Here is a 25,384-nt window from a genome sequence, read left to right on the forward strand (position 1 = left end):
TGATCGAGGGGCAAGACATGCTGAAATCAAAGAGGCGATGTGCGGTTTGCGGTGTCAGGGCCTCCGTCTCAGAGTAATGCTCGAAGGTCGGAGCTGGAGCAGGTCTTCGAACCCCTGCGTACTCTTTATTGTCGGTAGCCCAAGCTATTACAAGCAACGACTGCAGATTTATCGTAGATTCTCGCGTCCTCCCGACAGTCCGCGTGATTATCAGAGTGCGGTGTTCGGAGGAGTCGGTCTGAATGCTCTGGTTGGGCCATGTCGTTCCATGTCGCGTAATGGAGATCATCGCTGAAGGCAAGCTCCTCTTCATCACTGAAGCTGCTGCGTGTAGATGGTGTCTCCAGCCGGGGGCTCAGTTGCTCCCGGTGGAGACATTGAATGCTATAAAGGAGCACCCATACCACCCATCAACTCCTGGGCGCGCTCGCGGCAAGCGGCAGGGGTGAAGCCGGTCCCGACTTTGTTGGCCACAATGCGCCACTTCTCATTCTCGTAGTCTTGAAGTGCAGTGCGAAGCTTTTGGTCCTAAGCCAAAAGGAAGATTAGAATTCGTACTTGGGCATAGATTCGATGTCAACACAAGGGTAACATACCGTCTCGTCGGTCCATTGGGTTGTCTTAGCTTTCAGCTTCGTGCAGTAGCGCACTTGCAAGGTTCCAGATGATCGACCAGGGAAAAAGTCGGCGATTTGTTTCCAGGTAAGGGATTTGTTCTCCTTTAGGTCGATTAGAAGTTGGTCGTCTTCAGGCGTGAACTTGAGCTTCGGCCCTCGCGGTCTCGGTGCTGGAGCGGGCATGCCAGCTTGTCCTACCACGCTTGGAGCGCCGCCTCTATCCCCGCCATCTCCATCGCGCCTCATTAGCTTAGAAGGGGGCCCTGTGTCAGGAAGTCGATGGTGGTGGTGCGTGGGAGGTTGTACTTGAACTCCTTGCCCGTAACCAGTTCCCAGTGGCGTCTGTTGCATGCTCTCGAGGTCAGTCTGCTCCAGATCCGGGATTCCAGGCACGGAAAGGTCGAGGTCATCAGGTCTGGGTCTCTTTGGGGCTCCGTGCGGCGCGTGGGACTGGGTGGGCGTTGTCATCGAGGGATATAGAGGAGCAACCACAGGACCCGGAGCACCATAATGAGGCGGGCCAAGATGTCTGGCATGCCCCATCTGGTGCGCCGGATCCATTAGTACCTGGTGGGAGTGGTGAGGATGGTGCTGCTGCATTCCCGGATGGTGGGAATGGTGGCTCGAGGACGGATCATGGAGTGTGGGCGTGTGTTGGGCGCCATGGTGAATGGAGCTCCTATGATGCTGCTGATGGGATGGCGTCGTGTCATAACCATGCTGCTGCTGACTCTGCTCGCCCGGATGCGACTCCTGTGCAGAGTAATCGACATTGTAGTCCCCTACTCGGTAGTTGCCCGCCAGTGTGCCTCCAATACATGGGTTCCGCCAGAGCGAACCGCTCTGGACGGTCGCCGGGCTCTGAAGTGAAAGAATTGGTTGAGCGAATGCCCTCTCGGGCGGCGTCGGGAGAGGGGAGGGTTGTTGGTGCGACGTTGCGGGGTCGCGAGCTGGGTGGAAGTCTCTCAAACTGCGATCCTGTGACAGCGCTATGGTGTCGCCGTGATGAGACCTCCCGTCCAAAGTCAACGAACATTCGTGCCCAGGCGGTGTGGAGAGAATGGTCGCGGTTGGGTGCGGATTCTCGGGAGAAGGGTATTGTGGAATTTTGAGAGATTGTTGGCGGTCGCCGGTGATTGCAGTGGTTGATGCTGGTGCTGATGCTGATGATGACGGAGACTGGAAGAGACAAGTCCCAAGTTGGTGGTGTTGCCGTCTTGTAGAAATTAGTCTCCTCGTTGGTGGAGAGCTGTCTGACTGCACGGCCAGACGGATGGGTTCCCTTTGGCTGGCGAAAGGTGGGAAAAGATTATTAAGACGAAATAGAAGTCGAGGTAACCATGCTACCCTTTTTGAACTGGTTGTTGCCACGCGCTGTTTAAGCTCACGGGATCTTCCCTTGACTTATTATAAATCCCGTTGGCCCTGGACAGCTAATATAATGATGAAGGGGTCAAAAAAGAGAAAGCGCGGACGTGGGCAAGGGCTGCATTATATCGTCCGATGTGCCTTATCGAAAAGAGGAATAGAGGGCTGTGTGGGTTCCAGTCTGTCTGGTCCCGTCTGGGGGTCTGGTCGGTTGAGGCAAGGCAAGGCAAGGGAAGACAAGGGAAGGGGACCGGGCAAGAGAGGAGTCTTCTGAGTGACTGACTGAGTGCGAGGTAGGTAGGAGAACGAGGGACGGAGGGCCAAGGGTAGTAGGTATGGTATGCACAGGGTGTGAGGCAAAAGAAAAAGGGTACATCGACTACCGCCGCTTTTGTTCCCGAGTTAAAGCACATTGTAAGCGATTCGCCATGTGCGAGACGTATTCTGTTCCTGAGTAGGTTGCGGAGACTCAAGTTAACCTTGCCCAGTGATGACGGTAGCATAATTTGGGGATCTTATGCCATGGGTTTCGCTGCCGGATATAGAAGCAGGAGTGCCCCCGGCCGGCTCTGATGATGCAACGAGCGAGGGGCGGGCATGACAGCAGACAGCTTAGAACAGTTGACAGACAGGGCACCCGGGGCCCAGGTCTGAACAATTTCGTAACTCTAAGAAGCCCCCGGATAACTTCGATCAAATCCTGGAAGGAGAGCTAGGCGACCCAGACAGCAGAGAGGTCTGGAAAAACGCATGGAAGGAATCCAAACACCTTCAGTCGAATGAGGCATAGAAGCTGAAACGAGCCCTACCATGCGCTGGCTGGTTGGGAAGACCATGACAAGTGAAGTTCTGAGAAGGCCGCCCATGTTGCTCGGTCCCCTGCTTCACTGAGGGGATGTGCACGCTGAGAGGAGAGGAGACGAAAGGTCAGAAAAGAGAGAGGGAAAAAAAACAGTACCAGGGGTGGCAGCTCTTGGCCCAAGGCAGTTAACTTGGTGTGTGTGTGTGTGTGTGTGTGTGCGTATGTGCGGGAGCTTGAGTCCCTGGACCTCCTCCCCCCGGTCGGCCTTGACCAGGGTGTTTTCTTCGGGTGAGGACCAGCAGTGAACAGCGCAACCTGAACAACTCTGCCCATTCTGGCCAGTGCAGTGGAGCCGGTCGGGGGGCAAACAGCAGGTTTTGGGAAAGAAAAATGGCTGGGTGAGCGCTGAGAAGTCATGCCTTGGCCATGAAGGGGGTATATCTGAAGCAGGGAGGGTATAGCAGAACCGTGAAGAGAAATCGCCGCTCTGGTATGCGATAGGGCCAGCAACACGGTAAGGTTGCAACGGCCACTCGTCCTAGTGGGCAGATTGCCGAGGGGTAAAAACCAGGGACTGCCGGGTGGGAAAGGAGAAGAAAAACCACGGCCGGCAGACAAGGCCGGGCCTTTTCGACGTCGAATGCTGGATCGACCCTGTGGTTTTCTCTGGCCCTGATCTCCAGTGCCGCCAGTTGGGGCTTGTGGCCTGCTTTCACCCCTCAGACTCCCGGCCAAAAACTTGGGAGCGACTCGGAAGACAACGTCAGTGGTCCCAGGAGGCATGCGACCCCGGTTGACACAAGATGAAGTCGACCGCAGCAGGGGGATTTGCGTTCCAAAGATGAGAAACGTCGTGACTCTTCGGTCTTCGCCTCCATGGCGAAGCATTCGAATCTGGCAGGTCAGGGCGCCAGATGGCCGTATGCAGAGCAGCGACTTGAGGTGTACAACTGTGAATGAAATTGGCCGAGATGAAGACGGCCGCGGCGCCACGGTTGAGGTTCTGCTTCGGCAATGCGGCGGCGGCGGCTGATAGAGGTAACCACGCCCACGCGGGTTGCGGCGCGCGCGCGTCGTCGTCAAGATGGGACGGAGGGGAGGGTCGACAAGACAAGACTAGTTAGCCTGTGGGGTAACACTTTTTTTTGTGAAGAATTTTGGGAACTTGGGACGTGTGCGACTCGACGTCCAGGCCACACGATGGTGCCGTCGTCGAAACCATGGGATGATAGCCGTTCGCTCGACTTGACTATTCGTCTGTTTGCATGGGAAGCGCGCGCTGCCGCCGACCACGTGTGTTTGGCTGGCCCAACTCGACATATTCGTCGTTTCCATGGCCATGAGGGCATCCCAAGACCACTGCACAGCAACGTACACGCGTGCTCGCGCGGTTGCACCCACCCACCCGATGGAGAGCCAGCCGGGAATGTGGTGGGTGTAAGCAGATGCGGAAAAAAGAGAGAACCCCGGCTCTCGGCAATTAGGAGATTGTGCGACTCAATGCACATCCCGGGCTCTTGGTTCGTGAAGGTAAGCAAGTCATCATACAAGCTGCTGGTGGTCGCCCAGGACTGCATCGGCGCCTGGGCAAAAGGTACCGCGAAGTACCGTGTAGTCGAGCCAAGGTCAACAACTGCTGACAAGGAAGGTTGGCTCGTCTCGACGAGGAGAGGGCCGAGCCAGTAGCAGGGGCGCTTGGACGAGAGAAGGCTGGGACGAAAAGTCGAAGAGGAGGGACGATGAGGTAGGTAGGGCACTCGGACTGAGCACGGCGGAGGGCTGCCGCAGAGCTGGCGGTTGTGGTGCGGTCGAGTGTCTGGCGGTATCGCAGTGATTCCGTGTGGGTTGCTGGTGGGCGAGAAGCCGGGCGAGTTGACTTTGTCGAGACATGATGGATCATGGGAGGGGGGTAGTTTTGAAGCTGGAGCAGGGGTCAGACGGGTATCGCATGAAGGAAACGCGTTTCACGCATACCTGGCAATTAAAAGATCAGTTATGCGACCCAGGGATCCCGGGCAATCTTTCTAGAAGGAGTGGGACTCCATTCTAGCGTCTGATCACCTTATTTCTTCGTCGTCAACCTTGAGGCTTGGAAGGTCCTTTTTTGCATTTTGGGGGTCCTCTGGGTTCGGTGGAGGGTCTCAGCCGCGAATCGGAAGGCTGGGCAGTGGTCATATCGGTCGAGTCTGTGGGCACGGGGATGGTGATCAGACGAGGACGAGGGCTTGGAAGGGACGGAGTGGGTGACGACGCCGGCGACGATGATGATGGGGGTGGTTCTGCTGGATGATTGTGGTGGTGTTGGAGATTTGCGACTGCAGGGCAGATGACCAGACCGGACCACTAAAGACCGGATGGACGAGAAAGGCAGAGTTCGACCGAGACAAGATGCCAGGATTGTGGAAACGAGCGGACGAGGGAACGGACGGAGTAAGGTCGACGAGGCGTCCGAAGATGGTTGTGGTGGTGGTGATTATGATTGAACAAGGAGAGAGATTGCGAAATTTACGAGAATTGAGACAGAGAATGCAATGAATGCACGTCTAAATTGAAGCTGGTGTTGGTCTCGAAATCGGTCGCATACAGAGACGGAGACACGGTGTGAGGTGGTGTGTGTGAGTGTGTGCGTGTGTCCCAGGTTGCGATTTCGTCATGTCCAAGTCACTTTTGCGGCAACAAGAGGTGAGAAGGTACCTTCTGCACCTACCTTCTTACCTCGCCCGGCCCTACCTGGCCGTTACTTGGGCCTTTGCAAAGAAGGTACGTAGGGGACTTGGGGTGATGAGGTGGTGGCCTTTGCGGCAGGTTCGGCTTCTTTCTCAAATCACGTCTCCTCGTAAAACACTGACTGCAATTGCGTTGGCGAGGATTGGAAACGGCCCGTCGTCAGGCAGGCGCGGACACAGTTCGCATTGAGAGCCAAGCCTCAGTCTGAAGACGAGGCAGGCACGTACCCGCGAGGGGGCCTTCCTTTCCTTCCTAACCTTACAGTTACCTTGCCCCAAATGCAGGTACCGCAATGGAAAGATCAGGAACAGGCAAGTGCGATGGGTTGACAGAAGATGGGTCCATCAGCAGCGGGTGGAGGCAATCCACATCGCTCCGGCCTGCCAACAGCACTCAGCGAAACGGAAACAAGAGGTCCAGAGCCATGATCCACCAGCACCAGGTTCAGCGTTAGCGTTCACCCTCAAAGCCCGTCCCCACAAACGGGTGGGCTGGGCCTTCCTCTTGTCGTAATTGTTTTTCTCCTAGGCGCCGTCCTGCCTACGGAAACCCAGCATGCCGTTGTGGTGGCATGTCGTCAGTCGTCAGCCTCCCCCTTCTTACCATCGTCATGAAGGTCCATCGGGTTCCTGTTGGTCACCGTCCGACCATGAGGCCACCGGGCAGGACCTTGAGGGGAGGAAAAGGCAGCAGGCACGCGGGCAGTGTCCGATGTCCGCTCCTACCTTGCCTTGATTGGATGCACTATGTAGGTGAGGTAAGGTAGATAGGTACCTTCGGAGGCAGGCACCGGGCACCTCGCATCTGCCTCCTTCCTGCCTGAAGAAATGCAGTGCAAGCAGGAACAACCACAAGGCGCAGGAAGGTACCTTACGAAGGACGAAGGCGATGCAATCTGATGGTTCCTTCCCGTTCGACACTAAGCCGCTGTTGGGTAGTCGGCCAAGGAACCTAATACACCTTAATGGACCTTAGGTTGGCACTTGGTTGGGGTGTTCTCATCTCAATCTTACCCAACCTAACCGCAGTCGGCCCTCACCTCCTTCTTCTGCACTGCACTGCACTGCACAAGACAAGACAAGACAAGACAAGACCCAGGCACCAGGCCATCAGGCAGGCCTCCAAGCGGGCGCAGACTGCAGACGACAGGCCATTCATCAAAGTGTTCGGACTTGGGGGATGGGATTCTCCAATTCTCCATCATACCTTGCCTTGCCTTGCCTTGTCTCCTAATCAGGTCCGCCGCGACTGCTGCACTGCACGCTGCACCACGCTGCCCTGCATTGCATCTGCAATCTACTGCCTGGCTCCCGCTCCCGCACTTTAGCTGCGCTGCGCTGCACCACACCGGACATTGCACATGTCAGCTCCATGGACGGAAATCTCCATGCTTCCAGAAATCAGCCCCCAAAATCCATACCGGCCTTGGGTCTGTCTGCCCAGCCGTCCCAGCAGTTCGTCTTCGCCATCCTCGTCTCCCGCGCAAAACAGATTGATTATTGCCAATAACCGATCCACCTAAGACCCAAGATGACCCCGGTGCCCGCCAGATATCCTCCAGGTTTTCTTACCGGCGAGATCGCAATCTCAGTCCGAGGACCGACACTTCTTCTGGTTCACACTGCTTGCTTGCTCATCAACCAACGGCCTGACCGCCAGAAGAAACACCCCTTGCCGGCCACCCATCCATGCTTCCTTCATCCCTCATCCCTAGGGACTGCATGCATCGCATGGATTACATCTCGGCAGCTCGGCTCCAGCGTAGGACGCGGTGGGTAGTGCAAGATTGACAGCCACTTACAGTCCCATTACACGAAGGCGAGGTGCAGCCTGTTCCAGAGTCTGTCTACTCTACAACGAGATACCTGACCTCGCGTTTTTTTCAGCTCGTCATCCACTTTCCGCGTCGACATTCCCTCAAACACCTGGCCGTGCCGACACTGCAGCACTTCTTGTCTTGGCTGCCCTTTACACTTTGGGCCTCTCACATTACACCTCCTGGGAACATCCTCCTTGACTCGTCTGAGGGCCCGAACTTGCCGCAAACCTTTTTCGTGCCCGTGAGTCCGGACCGTCAGTATACACCGGATGACAGCCGGCGCCGTGCCTGTACTTCAGGTACCATGTCAGGGACAGCGAACTACCTAACAATGACAACGTTGGTCTCACCTGAGGGACTGCTCCCCGGACTCGAGCCGAAAGCCTGCCGCGCTTCAAAAGGAGGCCATCATACGATCGACCTTTGCAGCGTGACAGCGACCCCCCTGTCTCGCCCTGCGAGCCTTCATGGGCTTGTGTCGCTTCAGCCCAAAGCTTGATGAACTTTCGTATTCTTGGCGGTTTGGGCCACTCGTCGCTCGGCGGAAGTCATCAAGCCTGCCTTGCCTGCCCAGCACGCCCAGCACACTGACACCGCCGAAATGAGCACCTAAACGCCGTGCCCTACCTCTTACGTTATTACATGCTTACCACTTCACTTTAGCTTACCGCCTACCAACACCCCGCATATTGCAACCATCAGACACTTGCCTCAGTAGCTTGTGCCACACCACAGAGCCGCTGCCGTGCATCGTCTGTCTCACAGGGCAGGTCTCACAAGTCATTGTCTTTCCAGGGTTCTGACCCATTCCCCGGGACCGGGTCGGCCGACCTCTCCTCTCCGCCCACCGGGCACCCCCACCAGCGAGAGGGAAGAGAAAAAAAAAAAGAAAAAGGTTCAAGGGCTTAATTGCTGCTGACCGGCTGGCTTTTTTGGAGAAGGCCGTTGGAGAAAGATCCAAGTAAAAGTAAGGTGGGAAGGGGTCCCTGATGCTGTCACAACTCACACTAAACCCGGTGGGTTTCTGCTGGACAACAGGTCAACCTTGAATTCCTGAGTAGCGCCGCCGCCGCTCTGATCGCACCTAGCCACCTTGCCAGCTTTCTAGTTCAAGGGACCTGGTCAGCCGTTTTCCTCGTCGTCGAGGTTGAGGGTCCATTGGGGGGGAAAAAAGCCCAGCCCTGTCGAAATTACACCGCTTCCCGCCCTCCACGTCTCCAACTGAACGTTAAACCAGCAAACGTGTCGCAACTTCTTCGGCGTCCCGATTCCGAGCGTCTCCTGAGATCCGCGACAGCCCCTCCCAACGACGTTTGATTTACCTTGCGCCACCTACGCTTTTGGGTCTGCCGACGAGCGAAGCGCCGCATCCAAGCCTCGCATTGGGTTTGGGAAGGAGGAAACGAGCAGACGATACGACAAGAGGGCCAGGCCACGAAGAAGACGGCCAACTCCTGTCCTCGATCTCGTAACTGCCGGGTCCCCCTTCAACCCAGCCGCCAGAGCCAAAGCCATCTCCGGATCGCAGTGCTTCATCTCCACCCTCCAAGCGCAATAGTTCGTCCCGACTGGAGAGGTCGCCCGATCCAACGCATCTTGCTCCTCGCCCGACGGGGGTTGACCCAGAAGTCATTTCGACGTCTTCATGCGCCGTCCTGTGGCTCATTCCACAGACGCTCAATTGCGGCGTCGACTGTGCTGATCGCCAATCACGTCCCCGAAAACAGCCACATCTCCACGACCAAAAATATCCGCACCTTGCCACTTTTTTCTTCTGTTCCTTTTCGCGAACCCTTGTTCGTCCAACGACGTTGCCAGGAAGAGCCCCCATTCCCGATGGCCTGGGCCAAGAGATACCCAACACGGAATGAATCGTCAATATCAGCCGCACCTTAAGCCCATCCCGACCCCATCTCCAAGGATGCAGCAGCTCGATGACGTTTCGTTCCATCGCCGCCACAACGAGTACACAGACAAAAAGGCCCGAGAGACACGGAAACAGCCCCCTTTTTTCCCATGCCAATATCACGACAACTCTGCCGACATATCGGCCATTATGACCCAATCTTCGTCAACAGACACGTTTGCCAATCTGCCGCCCCAGCTGCCAATATCCACAGGGCAGCTAGCCTCTCCGGAGTCATCCAGCACAGCGTTTCCATCGCATCGACCTTGAACATTGGGAACCGCACCGAAAGGGGAAGCCCTGTCTTAAACTCGCCCAGTCGCATTAATGCATGAAATCCCCAATTTGCGCGGGCCATCTACCCCGCTGAATCAGCGATTAGACTGCCCACCATCTTCAACGGCCTTCCCGCCGCCTTACCGTTTGCAGCCACTGTCGTCCGAAGATAGAAGAGACAGAGACATCGCTAGACACCAAAAAAGAACTCCAACGGTCGGGGCCGGTGTAGCGGCCGCGGATACACGGGGCACAGCAAAGGCCACCCACGATGAACGACATCGACTCCACAGACGCCGCAAAAAAACACGACTGACAGTCGTCACGCATGCAACTCCCTCCCTTTTTAGACCGCCGGGGTACCTGTTTTCAAGATGATCCCTTTCTTTCTCGGCACCCACCGTCCGTACCTGCATATCGTCCAGCCGCAAGCGAAGCAAGGCCCCCTGCCAACTTCTCCCAGATGAGAAGCTACATGGAAGCCTTGGAACGAAAATCAGGAAGACCTTAGAAGTTTTGCCTCCCCTGATGTTCTATTCCAAGGCATCCACATCATCCGCCACCCCCGTGTTCTCCTACCTTGACCTGGTCATCTCGTGCCCCTCAATGACAAATTCCGGCAGTTTGGGCCCGGTCGAGAGTCGAACGGGGCTCTGCGTATGACGGGCGCCCGCGGAGGCAGCGTTCGTCTTCGCGTCAAGCGCAACTGCCTGTCAAAGTCATGACAGCTCATGACAGTTGTTGCTTGTTTTAGTGAACACCTGTTTGGCAATACGGAGGGGCCGTATAATGCCCTTCTCTATCATACTTTTTCGTGTTTCTATTATTGCTGCCTTCAACATCGCCAATCCCGTCTTCAGTGTCAATCTCGTTCGCATGCCCTCGGGCATCCCCATCTCTGTCGTCCGGCCTCCATCATCACCGTCGGCGTACGTCTTTTCTCTCCGTCCCCGTCTTCGCCGTCTTCACAGAGTGTTCCCAATCTTTGTCTTTGTCTTGCGGCCCCTCCCTAAACGCCTTCCTCCAAGTGCGAAGTGGTTACGTAGCCCCTTGGAAGAGGATGTTTCACAGAACACAGAACGCATTAACAGGAACGAAATAAGTGCGGCTGACAGGCTGTGATAGCTCACATATCGTTTCAACTAATTCCAAACGCATGAAATAGAGTAGTTTCTTTTTTTAATTGGCAACCTTTTTCTTTTTGCTCTTTTTGTCCCATGCAAATCCAAAAAGCGTTATTGGTGACACTGACAAACATTGCATTGCAGAGCTGTGATCCGAATGTCTCATGATAATTTCCACGGGACCTGATTTTGGCCGAGGTTGCAATGTCAGCGTCAGTTTTGCGATTACTGATACTTGCGTCATGTAAGTTCGTTTTGTCAAAGCTTGGCCGTGAGTAGATAGAATGCTTCTTTCACAAGACGTCATAGGTGCGGGATGGGATGCGCGGAACAGATGGTGGTTAAACGTAATTGCAGTGCAAGCAAGATATGTAAAGCAAAGCGCGTGTGTGTGCGCGTTGTGTTGAACTAAATAGCAAGAGAAAATTGAACAGAAAGAAAACAAGACGTGCAGGTCAAGAAAAACAAGAGAGAGATAGCGATTTTGACCGCCATGACCTCTTCCGCTCTATCTTTTTGGGCCAAGGCAATTCTGTGCAACGTGTCGGGACAACCGAGTGAGCTATTAACATGGGGACTATCGTGAATTTGTTTTTGTGTTTTTTCGTGTTCCATTGGGGGCCAATTTGTGAGAGGTGTGATACGAGGTGCTGTCGTTCCATTATTTTGGCTATCAACTGAGGGATTAATACACGGCGTAGCAGCGAATATCGAGTTTCTGTGGGGATGAAGTTGACGTTGACTTGATGATCTTCTTGGAGCCAGGCGTGCTGTGGATTGTTTCCGCTTTGCCAAAACCTGTTCGAATTTCCACCCACAAAGCTGAATGGGACTTTAAGAGATGACTGATGTTGAGAACATTGAGGAGAGAATGGGTAGTGCATGTAGTAGTGCTGCCTGATGCCAATTGCTGTTGTGTAGCGTGCTTGTAAACCATTTCATGCTGGGACTCTCGTGAAACCTTTCTGAGGATGTGAGCAAGAGGAAGTGCGAGCATCAGGTTGGCCACAAGGTATATGCGCAACAGAGTCGGGGATGGTGGTACGGCAGTCAACAAGGTGTGCCTCCAGGCGGCAAACTGCGAAGAAAAAGGTTAGAAGGGAAGAAAGATGGTGGCATGTCTGGCCAAGTGAGCTCCCGTGGCTGGTAGGCCTATGGCAAGTTCCGCCCTTTTCTTTCCATGGCGATGAGAAATGTGCTGGGTTTCGCTATTATCGAAGACATGTTGGGAGTTGCGCATGGAGGATTATAGATATGGATCTAGATAAATGGAATTGGGAGCTTTGTGTGTAACGCTATATTATATCGCACAACGGTGAGTCTTCTTTCTGGAGAGAAAAGTGCTGAGTTTTTTTCAAGCACTTGCAGCTGTCAGTCAGAATTCATGGGACTTGTCGCATCCACTGTTGAAGAATTGCGGCTACCAGATTTGAGATAAGGCTTGTTGATAACAAACAGCTGGAATCTGCTTTAAAAATGGATTTCCACATACATGTTCATGATATCAGCCTGGTTTTGGTCGTCCAAAATTGTAGTTACCGGAGTTGCTCTTCACCGATCACTCAAGAGCTCACGGGTTGGTTCCACGGAGTCCAGTTTCGGTGTGTTAGCTTCTTCGATAAGTGCAGACACCACTACCGACGTCTGTACGCGATCTCTGGTGCTGTTTCCCCCGCACCCCCGAGTGTCCTTGCTGTCGGATCTTATACCGTTTCTGTAAGCTTGACACGAGGTCAATGGCGGACGTTGGGCTTAGAGTCACCGCCTTCTCTATGTTTACAAAGCCGTTATCAACGACATCAGTCAGTTCTTGTTATAAACCGTTCTTGCGGTGAGAGCGTTCTAGTTTGAGGCATTAGCTACCGGAGGCGAGATTTGCACGGTCACTATGAGCATTCTGCAGTCGCAGCGAGCCTATACCTTCATGAGGAGAAGGCCAAGGAAACCGCCATCTGTAACAATGCTTCGCAGGAGGCAACATGGAACTTGAGAAAGTCAGCCTGGGCCTTTTTTTTTGGTTGCGCTTACTTGTAAAGGACAGAGACCGAGAGGTCATGTCGAGTGGGGAAAGAAGCGTGTTCGGGTGTTTACCTGGGGCAGAGGTTTTGTAAGAAACAGCGGCTCATTTTCTGGGCTGTGTTACCAGAAGCAGGAGATCTTCATGGAGTAAAAAGTCCGGATAGACGATGAGAATAACGCGGCAAGACCCTAGGAAATTATTGACGTCGAAGGAAAGCGGAAGAAGAAGAGTAGATGACTCAATGAATGGTCACGTGCAGATTGTGTCCAACTTTTACAGAATCACCAGGCAAGTAAAGTACTTGAGCGGATAACAAGCAGGCAAAACAGCAGGGAAAATGTGTCCTAAACGTTCAGACTGCTTTGTCTGTTGAGTCTGTCATCTCGGCCATTAAGGCTGGAGGACGGTAGTGACGACCGGGGGAGAGGGAGACGAGGAGCGACGGCACTGAAAGCTGGGAATTTTGAATATTGTGATGAGTAAAGGCGTTATGGGAGGCAATAGGATACCAAACACGAAGAGCGGAGGCAGCGGAGAGATCTCCGGGCACGCAAGGTGCAACTATCGATACAACAAGAGACAACAAAGTGCTAAACGGGCAAATCAGCCAAGATCACTGGTATTCTCGTATCGGATGTATGCGAAGGATTATCAGTAATCCATATCAGGTCTGCTACCAACGATAGCCTACGTCTCACAAATTATTATCACTCATATTGGGACGCATGTCTTTAGTTCACAAAAGTACACTTTGGATTTAATTAAAACCCCACGGGCTGCCTTTCTCAACGCCAGATGCCAGACTAATCATACAAAAACATGTAAAACCCCCCATGCCACCTTCCCCTTCGTGTCTTCTTTTTGTCAACTTTAATGAACAAGAAAGTGAATAGTGCAAAGAAAAGTCTCGCTCGCCTCCACCTTAGGCAAAGTTATCCTGCCTGTCGACCCAGATGTCCTCCAATTCAGCAAAGCTGTGGAAGTGCACGGGGCGGTGCTGGTCGCTGTAGAACGGCAGCGGGGTGTCGAGCTTGACGTGGATGGGCTTCTTCTCCATGCCGGCGAAGGCGGAGCCCATGAAGCTGTAGTTCCACATGCCGTTCTCGGGCACGAGGAAGAAGCCGCGGAAGCGGGGACTGAGAAGTAGCTTGCGCTTCTCGCCCATGGTCGTGGTGAAGCCCTGCGGCTGATCGCTGCCCGTGTCCTTGTTCTCGGCGCCCCACTTGTAGCCTTGCGGGTTGAGGCCCCACGCGGAGAGGGAGACGGAGCCAGGGGTGAAGGCGACGTTGACGGTGACCGTATTGTTCTTGTCCCATTCGGGGTGGGCGTCGATGAGACGGGCGTGCTCGGTGACGTCGGCGGCGGACATATAGGGGAGCTCGGAGCCTGAGGCTGTGTGGATGACACCGAGGGGCTTCATGCCGTCGAGGAAATCGGACTGAGGGAGCTGCTGGGGTAATTGGACGTTGCGCAGACCGCCGATCTGGGGAATCATGACGATACACTTGATCTCCATGACCTGGTCGTTGTCAGGGGCGGGGGTACCGTAGAGGTATCCAGCAACCTGGACGCGGAGGTCGGCGATGGTGATGAAGCGCTTGAGGATATTGTTGGGCATAACGTAGGTGACATCGTCCAGGTCGTTATCAACGGACGAGACGTAGATGTTGTTTGCCTTCGTGCGCAGGTTCGAGGTGGCAATTGCACGGGTGCGCCATTCCGTCTTGGACGCGAAGGTAGTCTGCTCGAACTGCGAGGTCGTAGTGACGATGATTTCCTCGCCGTGTACGTTCTGGGTCTTGGTCGTGACGGCAGTCAATTGTTGCTGTTCCTGCTGCTGCTTCTCGATCTCTGCGGCTTGCTGGCGTTGCATTGACGGCGCAGAAATCTCCATACCGAGGATGATATCACGGACTTCACTGCTAGTCAAGCTAGAAACGTTCACGTTGTTCTTCTTTCCGTAGTCGTTGAGGATGAGATCACGAAGTTGGGTTTCAACCTTGATCCAGTCCTCGTCGGACAGCGTAGGCCAGATGTGGTGGTCCTGGGTGATGACCGTCTTGTCCGGGCGTAGAATGAGCTTCGTCTTATCAGGGTTGACGTGCAGGGCACGCAGAATGAGGATAAGACGAGAGAAGGCGGTGTACGAGGAGATACTCTTGAGCCACTCGTCGTAGAGGTTGAAGAGCACCATCTGCGGCTCGGTAGCACGAAGGATCATGTCTCCCAGCTTCTCGACCTTCATCGCAGCCTGGAAAGGCAGTTGGAGCTCAGAGGCTCTGATGGAAATGTTCGGGAAGTCGAGCAAGTGGACTTCGAGAGGATCCAGCAGACCCTTACGGGTGACGATGAGCTGCTTGGGCTGCTCCTCGACAGGCAGGGAACGAATGAGGGCCGCCACTTCTTCTGCCGTCTTCCACTTCGCCAACTGTCCCAAACGCTTCTGACCCGCCCAAACGCTGGTGTGAATGATCTTCAGGAACAACTGACCAGTTCTGGGGTTGAAGATGAAGATGGCACCGTTGATGGGCTTGGTCGTCAAGTTACCCTCGAAGGTCTTGTGAATGGTAACACGGTACACGTTGGTATCGTCAATGAAGAGCTGTGTCTGGTTGCTGAAGAGCTCCGAGTAGTTCTGCGAATTCAGGAACTCCTGGTTGCTCTCAGAAGCGTACAGCTGCAGACCCTTGCGAATACGCTCTCTCAAGACGTACAAAGCGGGGTTGGCCTTCATGATCTTGGCCATGGCCTGCTGGATGAGAACCTTCAGACCGGGGAAGTACATGCCGTAGGCAGAGTACAGGTTGTAGGCCAGATCAATACCAATCATGAGACCAGTGGCGGAGGGGTAGATACTGGCACTATCGGTGGTGTAGTCAAGGTACTTGGCTCTCGTGTATCTCTCGATGTCGTGAGAGTCGTAATCACCATATCTCAGCTGAACATCGATCCAGAACTTGTTTGTTGTGGTCGGCTCGATGACATCCTTCGTATCGAACAGCAGGGAAGGCCGTGTGACGTTCCACTTATGGCTGGCGAACAACAGAATATCCGCGCAAGAGCTGTTCATCTTGTACGACTTTCTGGGATGGATGGTCTCCTTCTGCACCGTCTCGATACCAAGCGACTCCAGTTCCTGGTCAAAGACCTGGCACAAGTCCATGACGACAGACTCGTGAATCTTCTGCCACAAATGGGCACGGAAGATCTGGATGAGGGAGATCTTGAGCGTGGGGATCTTGCCGTGAAGGAAGATACCAGTAAGATCAAGTTGCACCTGGAAACCGACGTAGACGTTGGCTCTGTTGATCGTGGGTGACCACCAGAGGGTGAAGCGACGGTTGGGAATCTGGTTCAAACCGGACCGTTGGGCGTTCGTCAACTTCTTGAACTTCATGGACTCTGTGATGATAAAAAGTTAGCGACGCTCTTACAGGTGATGGAAACGAATTAACGAGAGCAAGAGGGAGAAGAACGACGCCGGAGGACGCCCGGGGACGCCCGGGGACGCCCGGGGACGACGGCGACGACGGCGACGACAACAAAGATAGTGACGCTGCCAGCCGAAGACAACGGCTACGCAAGTCGAAGATGGAAACAACGCCGGCCGCAGATGGCGATGTCCCTGACTGAAGACAGCGACGATAGTCGGGGACGACGCCAAGCAGCGACGAAAGTGGACGAAGGCAGCGAGCATCGACACCGACCCGGGCCGGCGTCGAAGATGGCGATGTCACTGACCGAAGACAGCGACGACGCCGTGATATGACACCAGGGGATGGCACTGGGGGGCCACGCCGGGGGACAACGCCGGGGGACGACGCCAAGGGACGACACCAAGGGACGGCGACGGCGACAACAACACCAGTGACAATCGCATACCCGGCGCGGACGCACGAGCCACTCGGCCGAATGGTCCGTGCGCAGGTCAACCTGCCGGCCCAGACATCGCCGGCATCATCACCACCATGTTCAAAAACCTCTAGAAAATCAAGGAAAAATCGCAAAAACAAGGGGAGAGATGCTTTAGATGTAAAAATTCGACAAACCTTCGAATCCGCTGGCTTTTTCCCAGAATAAGCCTTCCCAGGATGGAAATCCGGTTGCCTTGAAGAGGGTGTGCTCGAGAATGGTCTCAACACCACCCAAGGCCTGGATGACGTCGGTGCGGTAAGCGTTCAGGTTCCAGAGCTTTCCGTCGTGTCTCTGACTGGTCCACCAGAACGGGTTGTTCTTCATGAGCTGATAAATCTTGAACTCGGCGCGGGCGCGGAATCCTTTGTCGAAACTGAGGGTGCTGCGGTCCTTCTGGAAGAGAGTGTTGATGCGGGGAAGACCACGGTCCCAGCTGTCCTCGAGATCCTCCAGGGTGAGGCGACGGTTCTGCTGGTTAGCTTCCATGCGCTTCTGAGAGTACTCCGTCCAGACGCGCTGGGAGTCGATGAACTCGGCCTCCCAAGGGATGATGTAACGGAAGATGTTGGGGATGAGCGTTTCCTCGTCGTGCGTCATACCGGCCCGGTAGTGAGTGACGCCTGTGTCGGTCTGCTTGGACCAGCGCTTGTCGCTGGCGGGAATCAAGATGTGGGAGCCGGAGATCATACCCAGACCACCAAGTTCCTTGGGGGTGTAGAACACGGCCGGAGGGAAACGTGACGGCATCTTGGAGTTCAGACCAATCTTGACTCTTGTCTGGATCTTGGTCTCGCACTTTACAATGGTGTCGAGCAGGGTGACGGTGGAGACAGCCGCCTCACGGTAGTAGGTGAAGAGCGCGATCAAAGCGGTGTTCCATTTGTTGGCAATCTTCGTGAATGTTGTTGAACCAGAAGACATGAGAATCTGACGAATGCGGTTGTTGAACTTTTGGATGTCTTCCTCCGTGACTTGGAGGAACGCGTGCGCCGTCCTCTCCTTGGTGGTGTTGTCCACGAGAGACCACACACTGTCCTTGACTGAAAAGTCGTCATTTTGATTGCGGCACTTCGGCAAAATGCGCACTTCGAAACCACACATGGAGAACAGCAGGTTCGGGTTGTCACGACTGTAGACGCTGGCGAAACTGTCGTCCCATTCGATGGTGGTGACGGAACGGGGCAGGCGGTTCTTGAGATCCCAGAAGACGGCCCTGCCAAGGTTGACGTCGTGTCTCATGAGACGCATACGAGAGTCTCGCGGCCAGCATTTCTTGCTCTTGTAACCAATGACGTTCTCAAAGTTGGGGTCAGGCTGCTCGGTGAGGAATCGTTGAATGAGGTCGCGAGACTCGTCAGCGGTGAAACGCAGGAAGACCCAGATCTTGTCAATGTAACGGGTGTACAGACGGATCGGGTGCCTGGTCTCAGTCTCCTTGTCACGGAATTGAAGGAAGTCGTTAGGGCTTTGCGGCGGACCGGCAATCTCACTAGCGCGCTGGGGACCGAGGAGGAGCAGGTCGAGGACAAGGCCGTAGTACTGGAACACGAACGCCGAGAACTGTAGACCACGAATCATACCGTAGCTGTTGACGTGGTTCATGTCCTTGTACGTCAATTGGACGTTGTTCTTCGCCGTGATGTAGTCTGCCAAGTTATGGTCCATGATCAGGCGGAGCAGCGAGTTGAGCAAGGTCAGCTCGATCTTCTCGTAAACCTTGGACAATTCTGTCTCAATCATAACGTTGCACTCTCCGTTCTCGGTTTCCCAGACCTTGTCCAGGTTGTTGATACCCTGAGCCCACTTGTACGTCAGAAGAGGCGGCACCTCAGAGTCGGAAGGCTTGATCCAGGCAGGGAACAAGTGGCGCTGATCGGCCTGGTACCACAGGTACTGGTCGAGGTAGGCGTCGCTGATCTTCTCGATAGGCTCGATATCGTAAACCGGATTGATGGTGCTGTAGTTGTCGTTCATGTCGATACCAACTTCCTTGAAGGCACGCTGCGTAAGCAGGAAACGCTTGATTCGCTCCAGCGTAGTACCAGGGCTGTCGTATGCCTGCTCGATAAGGGCCAGTTCCTCACGCTGGCTCTGGTTGAGACGTCCCTTGACTGAGTACGCCTCTCGCAAGCGCTCCAAAGCGAGGATGAGAATCTTGGTGTCGTGCTTGTATGACACAGAGGGGAAAGGAATTGGAGAGAACTTGCGAGACTCCAGCCAGTGAACCGTGGTCGTGTAAATGGCAACGGCCTCCTCACTAGAGACATACGGGCCGTCCTTCATGTGGTTGTGCTGTCTCTCTTGCTCAGCCTTGAGCCAGAGTCGAGTGAGACGGCCAACGTTCTTCTTGGCGACGGTCTTATCGACGGTCGCACCGCGGCGAATACGCTCACGGTTGTAGTGTGCAACAGAAATCCACCAGTCAGCCTTGGCCTTGACGTAACGGAGAATGATGTTCTCGATGGGCGCGGGCAAGCCAGGCACCTTCCAGGGGATGTTACTCTTCCAGCATCTCCAGGCCTCAGACAAGTGCTGGAGAACAGTGTTGACCTTGTTCTGCTTGATACCCTCAGGCATCATGTCCATCAAATCGGCCATGACGGAGGCACGCAGCTCGAGATCGAAGTGCGACTCGACACGCTGCTTTGTGACCGTTTTAGCAACGCCCTTGCTGTGACGTCCCTCGAATTGACGGGACAACAAGTTACCCAACCATCTCTCGAGAAGAGGAATGATACCGCGCATGAAGAAAAGCCAGACTCTCCAGGCGGGAGCCCAGAAACCACAACCGGGACCCTTGCCAACGGGCGCGGAGTTGAAGCGGTAGTAAATTAAGTGCTTCAAGTCCTTGCACGAACGAATCTGGTGCATGAGCTTGTACTTGTAACGGTACATACCAGTCAACTGACCGACATGGTTGAAGGCATACAGGATACCATCAGCTAGCTGGAAGGCATCAATGTTGCCCAGACGGTATTGTACCTGAGCATCGACGATGAGCTTCGTCAAGCGCAGAATTTCACGCATAAGATGGAATGCGTTTCCGAAACGAGACTTCTTTCGCTCCTTCGTGGTCAGGGTCTTCACAGGCTTCAGATTAAAGTTGTAGTCGAGATGAAGGTAGGTAAGGTTCTTGCGGTGAATGAGGAGGTTAAGCATGTTGAAACCTTGCCTGCAGACCTGGAGACCTGCTTCCACCCAATCAATGGTGGTCTGCTGGAAAAATTTCGTTTGCTTCAGGTTACGCATCAGATTCTGGTTCTGTTGCGCCTTGGGCTTCTTCTTGTGAAGCTCATTGAGAACAAAGTTCTTGAGCAGCTTCTGATAAGATACGCGGACCTTGACCGGAGGCTTGTCGGACGGAGGGTGTTCCAGGTACCACTGCTTGATGAGAGGGACATCTTGAGCGCGAACCATCTTGCCTGAGCGGCGGTCGAAGGGGAAAGGAGCCCACCACAGCTCAATAGCCGAAGCAGTGTCTTCGTTGGACAAGTCCTCCTCATCAAGGAAAGGCTCAAAGTCAGCGGGCAGCTCAAACGCCTCGTCCTCAGGCTCTTCGTTGCTGTCTGGACCAAAGATCTCATCCTCATGGCTCACAGTGAGGTTCTTAGGTGCGACTGCTCGGGAAGAAATGGGATGAATCCTCCGATCGAAGTGGAAGGCGGGGAGATCAGGGTTATCGGATCGCTCAAAGACAACCTGAGGATGCGAGTGCCACGCCAAGTGAACGCTTCGAGGAAGCGAGTTGTAGAGGTACGGGTAGGCCACACGGAATTCTGTTCGCATTGCGTTTCTGAAGATGATTCGGTCAATGGCGTTGAACTCTCCAAAGTCCTCGTCGTTGGGGTCGATATCCTTGTACAAAGGCTCGAAACGCGGACCACCGGGAAGCGCGACGTTGAGCGCCTTTCCGGTAAGGAAGCTCTTCCGATCAAAGAGATAGAAGTAGTTCTTGTCCACCACGTCCGAAATCAAAGGTCGACTCAGTCTGAACAGGGTAGCCATCTGTTGCAAGCTGAGGTTCCATGACCTGTAGCTGGGCCCGTTGACGTGGGGGGTATCGAGAAGTGGGCGGTGGTCGTAGAACCATTCGTACACGGCCGCGTCTTCGTCCTCGTTGAGTTCCATCTGAATCGGCTCGAGAGGCTCGACATCCTCAATGTTTTCGGACCACGACAGGGGCGGCTCTTCGTCGTCAAAAGGAGGGAATCGCATGCGCTTGAACAGTTGTCTGTCGGCCTTTTCTTTCCTCATGAAGGTCCACATCATTGCCCACTGTGCGAAGAAGACGGGCTCGATGACTCTCGGGATCTCGTTGACAAGAGTCAGGCATCCATTGACATGGTACAGAACCTTGACTTCTCTCGCCGACTCCCAAGGCATGGGCATGTTTTCGAGCAGCTTCATGACGGCATGCGGCATGAACTTCAAGGCACCCAGATAACTGCGCTTGTCACTAGTATACTTCTTTTGCGACACATCGCCAATATCCTTGACGATCTTGCGCAGATGCTCTGGCGGCATGTCTGCCTTTTGTGTCTCGACGAATCCGCCCTTACGCTTCTCGCCGAAGCGGTTGCGCTGATCCCGCAGCCATTCCTTCTTCTTCTGGGCGAACTTCGCGATTTGGGGATCGGTCGGGGGGCGATAACCCGGCGGAGGGGGGGCCGGCGCGGCAGGAGGAGGAGGGAGCGATGAGGATGGCGGAGGAGGCGGCGGTGGAGGAGGGCCCCAGCCGGGGGGAGGAGGTGGTGGGAATGACATCTCGACTCGATGATAAGACTCGTCTCGCGTAGGTGTGATATCGTCAAAGTCGAGGAGTCGCAGTCGCGACTTTCAAGACGCGAAAGTCGTTTCAGGTGTCGCAGAGCAGTTGTACTCGATTCCGGGAACCGATCGAAGCTGCCTGCAGATAAAAAGTTGATCGACTGGTCCCGCAAAAGTTCACAGCGATGACCGGTGTCGCGATGGTGTTGAAATTAGGCGGTGTTTGATGAGTTCATCAATACAATGAACCTCGCCGCGCCAGCGAATTTTTTGGGTATGCAGCTCTCCCCCGGGGCGAAGAGAGAGAATTGCGCTAAGCCTGTTTAGGAGCGACTACCTCACGTGAGAGCGCGAGCTCCTGCAGCGGCGACGGCCACACTAAAGTCCGGCAGAAGCACCTGCCAGGTGGAAAACGGCGGGGTGTATCGGGCCAGGTTCAGGATTAGTGGAGCCATCAGTTTAAACCTGGAAGGTGGCGTGGGCTGGTGGCTTGACTTTTAACTGGGTGGTGGGTCGAGGCAGGAGTGACTGGCAGGCTTAGTCACCCCTCCACCACGGTGCACTCATCCAGCAGACTCGTATCTCCGTCGCGGCGGCGCACACAGTCACCAAAAGACAGCTTGGAGCCTGAAACTTTTTGAGGTGGAGTCATCACACTGCCACCTGCCAGCGTTGTGGTGTACCGCCGCTCACACCAACCCTTGCAGTCACCGCAAGTAGCCCACACCCCGCTGCCAGCTGCAACCCGGCTTGCCAGCTGTCTTTCGCTAAACCCCAAAATCCCCCACCAAAATTCAAATTTCTTTATCACAATTTGAGCCCCTCTCGAGGTTGACCCAGCTCGTGACAAGTCATCGACGACAACAACCTCCCGTCCACCCCCGCGCTTACAGTCGCATCACCAAACCCGTCGTACGAACGATCCGATAGCGATAGCCCAGCATGTCTCGCTTTTTCCGCGGCGGAGACGACAGCTCCACTGACTCTTCCTCTGACGAGGAGGAGCTCTACTCCGAGGAGGAGGAGGAAGAGGAGGAGCAGGGCCAGGAGGACTCTGATGAGGAGGAGGAGGACGATGACGACTCCGACGACTCCGACGACAGCGAGGGAGGTCAGAAGTCCGGCGCCAACCGTTTCTTGCGTGATGCTTCTTCGGAAAGCGAAGACAGCGACGATGAGGAGCGCGTAAAGGTCAAGAGTGCCAAGGACAAGCGCATCGAGGAGCTCGAGGCCACCATCAAGCTCATCGAGAACGGCCAGAAGAACGGCGACTGGGCCTCCATTTCCACAGGTGAGACGCGATGGGAAATTTGCGATGTCGGAGACCACGTGCTAACGTGATGATGCAGAGTTCGACAAGCTCAACCGCCAAGTCACAAAGCTACAGGATGCCGGCAAGACCCCCAAGGTCTACATCAAGACGATTGCCGAGTTGGAGGATTACATGAACGAGGCCGTCGCCAAGCAGAAGGTCACCCCCAAGAAGATGAACGCCACCGCCGCCCGTGGATTGAACGCCGTCAAGCAAAAGATCAAGAAGATCGTCAAGGACTTCCAGACCCAGGTCGATGCCTACCGCGCCGACAACGATGCCTTCATGGAGTCTGAGGAGGAGGAGGAGAAGCCCGCACCCAAGGCCAAGAAGACTGCCCGCTTCGTCGATACCCCCGAGGATGCCCCTGCCGGCGACGACGACGAGGGCTTCGCCACCGTCGGAAAGGGCGGTCGCACCCTGCAGTTCACCCCCGAGAGCATCTTCAAGCACCTCCGCAGCATCATGGAGACTCGCGGAAAGAAGAACACCGACAGACAAGAGCAGATCAAGATCATGGAGAAGCTCTACGAGATTGCCAACACCCCCTACCAGCAGATTCGCGTTCTCCTTACCCTGGTATCAACACGTTTCGACCTTGGTGCTGGTGGCGCTTCCTACATGCCCCTTGAGCACTGGAAGGCCGCTGAGAAGGAGCTGACTCTGCTCATCAACATTCTTGAGGCTAACACTGACTACGTCGTTGTCGAGAACGCTGAAGAGTGGGATGACGACGAGAAGCCCCCTGTCCTGGAGAAGGGCCAGAAGTACATCAAGGTCCCTGGATCCATTGTCTCCTACGTCGAGCGCCTGGACGACGAACTCACCCGCTCCCTCCAAAACATCGACCCCCACACTTCCGAATACATTGACCGCCTGACCGACGAGGGCGCCCTCTACAACACCGTCTTCCGCGGCCAGCTCTACTACGAGTACCTCCGCAAGGACGCCGACCTCGACATTCCCCAGGAGAGCATTAACCGCATCGTGACTCGCCGCCTCGAGCACGTCTACTTCAAGGTATGTTCAGGAAGCATAACTCATCATCATGCATTCACTAACCCAATTTCACAGCCCGCCCAGGTTGTCAAGATCCTTGAGGACAACTGCTGGAAGACGGTCAAGGACACCGTCGAGTCCACCATCACCCCTCGCTCCCAATCCCAGGACGCCGGAAACCTCGTCAACGTTCTCTGCAACTACCTGTTCAGCAACGCTGAGGGCATTCTCCGTGCCCGCGCCATGCTGTGCCAGATCTACTTCCTGGCCCTGCATGACGAGTACTACAAGGCTCGTGACATGATGCTCATGTCCCACTTGCAGGAGAACATCCCCAACTTCGACGTCACCTCCCAGATCCTCTACAACCGCACTCTCGTACAGGTCGGTCTCTGCGCCTTCCGCAAGGGTCTCGTCTACGATGCCCAGAACACCCTGCAGGAGATCTGCGGCAGTGGCCGCCAGAAGGAGCTGCTCGCTCAGGGCGTCATGATGCAGAGATACAACCAAGTCTCACCAGAGCAAGAAAAGCTGGAGAAGCAGCGCCAGCTCCCCTTCCACATGCATATCAACCTCGAGCTGCTCGAGTGCGTCTATCTCACCTGCAGCATGCTCCTCGAGATCCCCCTGCTGGCGCAGACCGGCTCCTCCCCCGACGTCAAGAAGCGCGTCATCAGCAAGACCTACCGCCGCATGCTCGAGTACCACGAGCGCCAGATCTTCACCGGACCCCCCGAGAACACAAGAGACCACGTCATGCAGGCCTCCAAGGCTCTCGCGGCCGGCGAGTGGAAGAAGTCGACCAACTTCATCCACAGCATCAAGATCTGGGACCTCATGCCCAACACGGAGGACATCAAGACGATGCTCTCTAAGCAGATCCAGGAGGAGGGTCTGCGGACGTACCTCTTCACGTACGCGCCCTTCTACGACACCCTGGCGGTCGAGACGCTCAGCAACATGTTCGAGCTGGACGCCAGCAAGGTCCTCGCGGTCGTCAGCAAGATGATCAGCCACGAGGAGCTCGCGGCCTCCCTGGACCAGGTCACGTCGACCGTCATCTTCCGTAAGGGCGTCGAGCTCAGCCGCCTGCAGAGCCTGGCCCTCGCGCTGTCGGACAAGGCCAGCGCGCTCATCGAGACCAACGAGCGCACACTGGAGCAGCGCACCCAGGGCTCGGCCAACGCGTTCGAGAGACAGGGCGGCCGCGGAGGTCGCGGCGGCGGCAGGGGTGGCGCGCGGAGAGGCGGCGGCGGCGGCCCGAGGACGGGCGGCAACACCCAACGGCAGGCCGGCGGTACTCAGTTCACGGGCGGCGCGTTGGGTGCCGCGGTCCGGGGTTAAAGGGAAGAAATGGGGAAACGGGGAAACTTTTTCTCTCTCACGCTTGTATCTGCATTACGGTTGGTTGCTTTTAATTAAAATTACCGGCCGCGGGGTTCAGAAAGATCACGAGTCCTGGTTGGTAAGGTGTTTGTAGCTTCAGGGAATAGAAGCTGATAGAGTCATGATGTATATGACCCGTGTTTCTGTGACGTGCGTATGTACTATATGATGGTTCCGTTCGTGAGCTTTTGACTCTGATGTGGTGCTTCACGTGGCCTTTTCCGGCTGTAATCCAACTCTACCAGTTATCAGAGCATTCCGCCAAAAGCATCGAGCTTCTCTACTCCGTCAACGCCGGTACGAAGCCTGCGCGGAGCAGAGCAGAGCGGAGAAAAGCCGGACAGCC

The 25,384-nt window shown here is 55.1% G+C and overlaps 3 protein-coding genes across 3 annotated transcripts; 1 reads left to right on the forward strand and 2 right to left on the reverse strand.

Moving 5' to 3' along the window:
• Positions 1-384: 384 nt before the first annotated feature.
• MYB (Transcriptional activator Myb) lies at positions 385-1,085 on the reverse strand (the record flags this gene model as incomplete). The annotated part of the gene is made up of 2 exons (XM_037316767.1): positions 385-528; positions 597-1,085. 2 exons carry the CDS (start codon positions 1,083-1,085, stop codon positions 385-387), a joined length of 633 nt encoding a protein of 210 aa, XP_037184864.1.
• A 12,496-nt stretch (positions 1,086-13,581) lies between these two features.
• PRPF8 (Pre-mRNA-processing-splicing factor 8) lies at positions 13,582-21,338 on the reverse strand (the record flags this gene model as incomplete). Its single annotated transcript, XM_037316768.1, has 2 exons — positions 13,582-16,061; positions 16,709-21,338. 2 exons carry the CDS (start codon positions 21,336-21,338, stop codon positions 13,582-13,584), a joined length of 7,110 nt encoding a protein of 2,369 aa, XP_037184871.1.
• A 945-nt stretch (positions 21,339-22,283) lies between these two features.
• NIP1 (Eukaryotic translation initiation factor 3 subunit C) lies at positions 22,284-24,996 on the forward strand (the record flags this gene model as incomplete). Its single annotated transcript, XM_037316769.1, has 3 exons — positions 22,284-22,632; positions 22,691-23,673; positions 23,728-24,996. 3 exons carry the CDS (start codon positions 22,284-22,286, stop codon positions 24,994-24,996), a joined length of 2,601 nt encoding a protein of 866 aa, XP_037184870.1.
• Positions 24,997-25,384: the final 388 nt, after the last annotated feature.

This window comes from Colletotrichum aenigma (genome assembly GCF_013390185.1).
Source record: "Colletotrichum aenigma strain Cg56 chromosome Unknown KSG_Cg56_contig01, whole genome shotgun sequence".
NCBI lineage: Eukaryota > Fungi > Ascomycota > Sordariomycetes > Glomerellales > Glomerellaceae > Colletotrichum > Colletotrichum aenigma.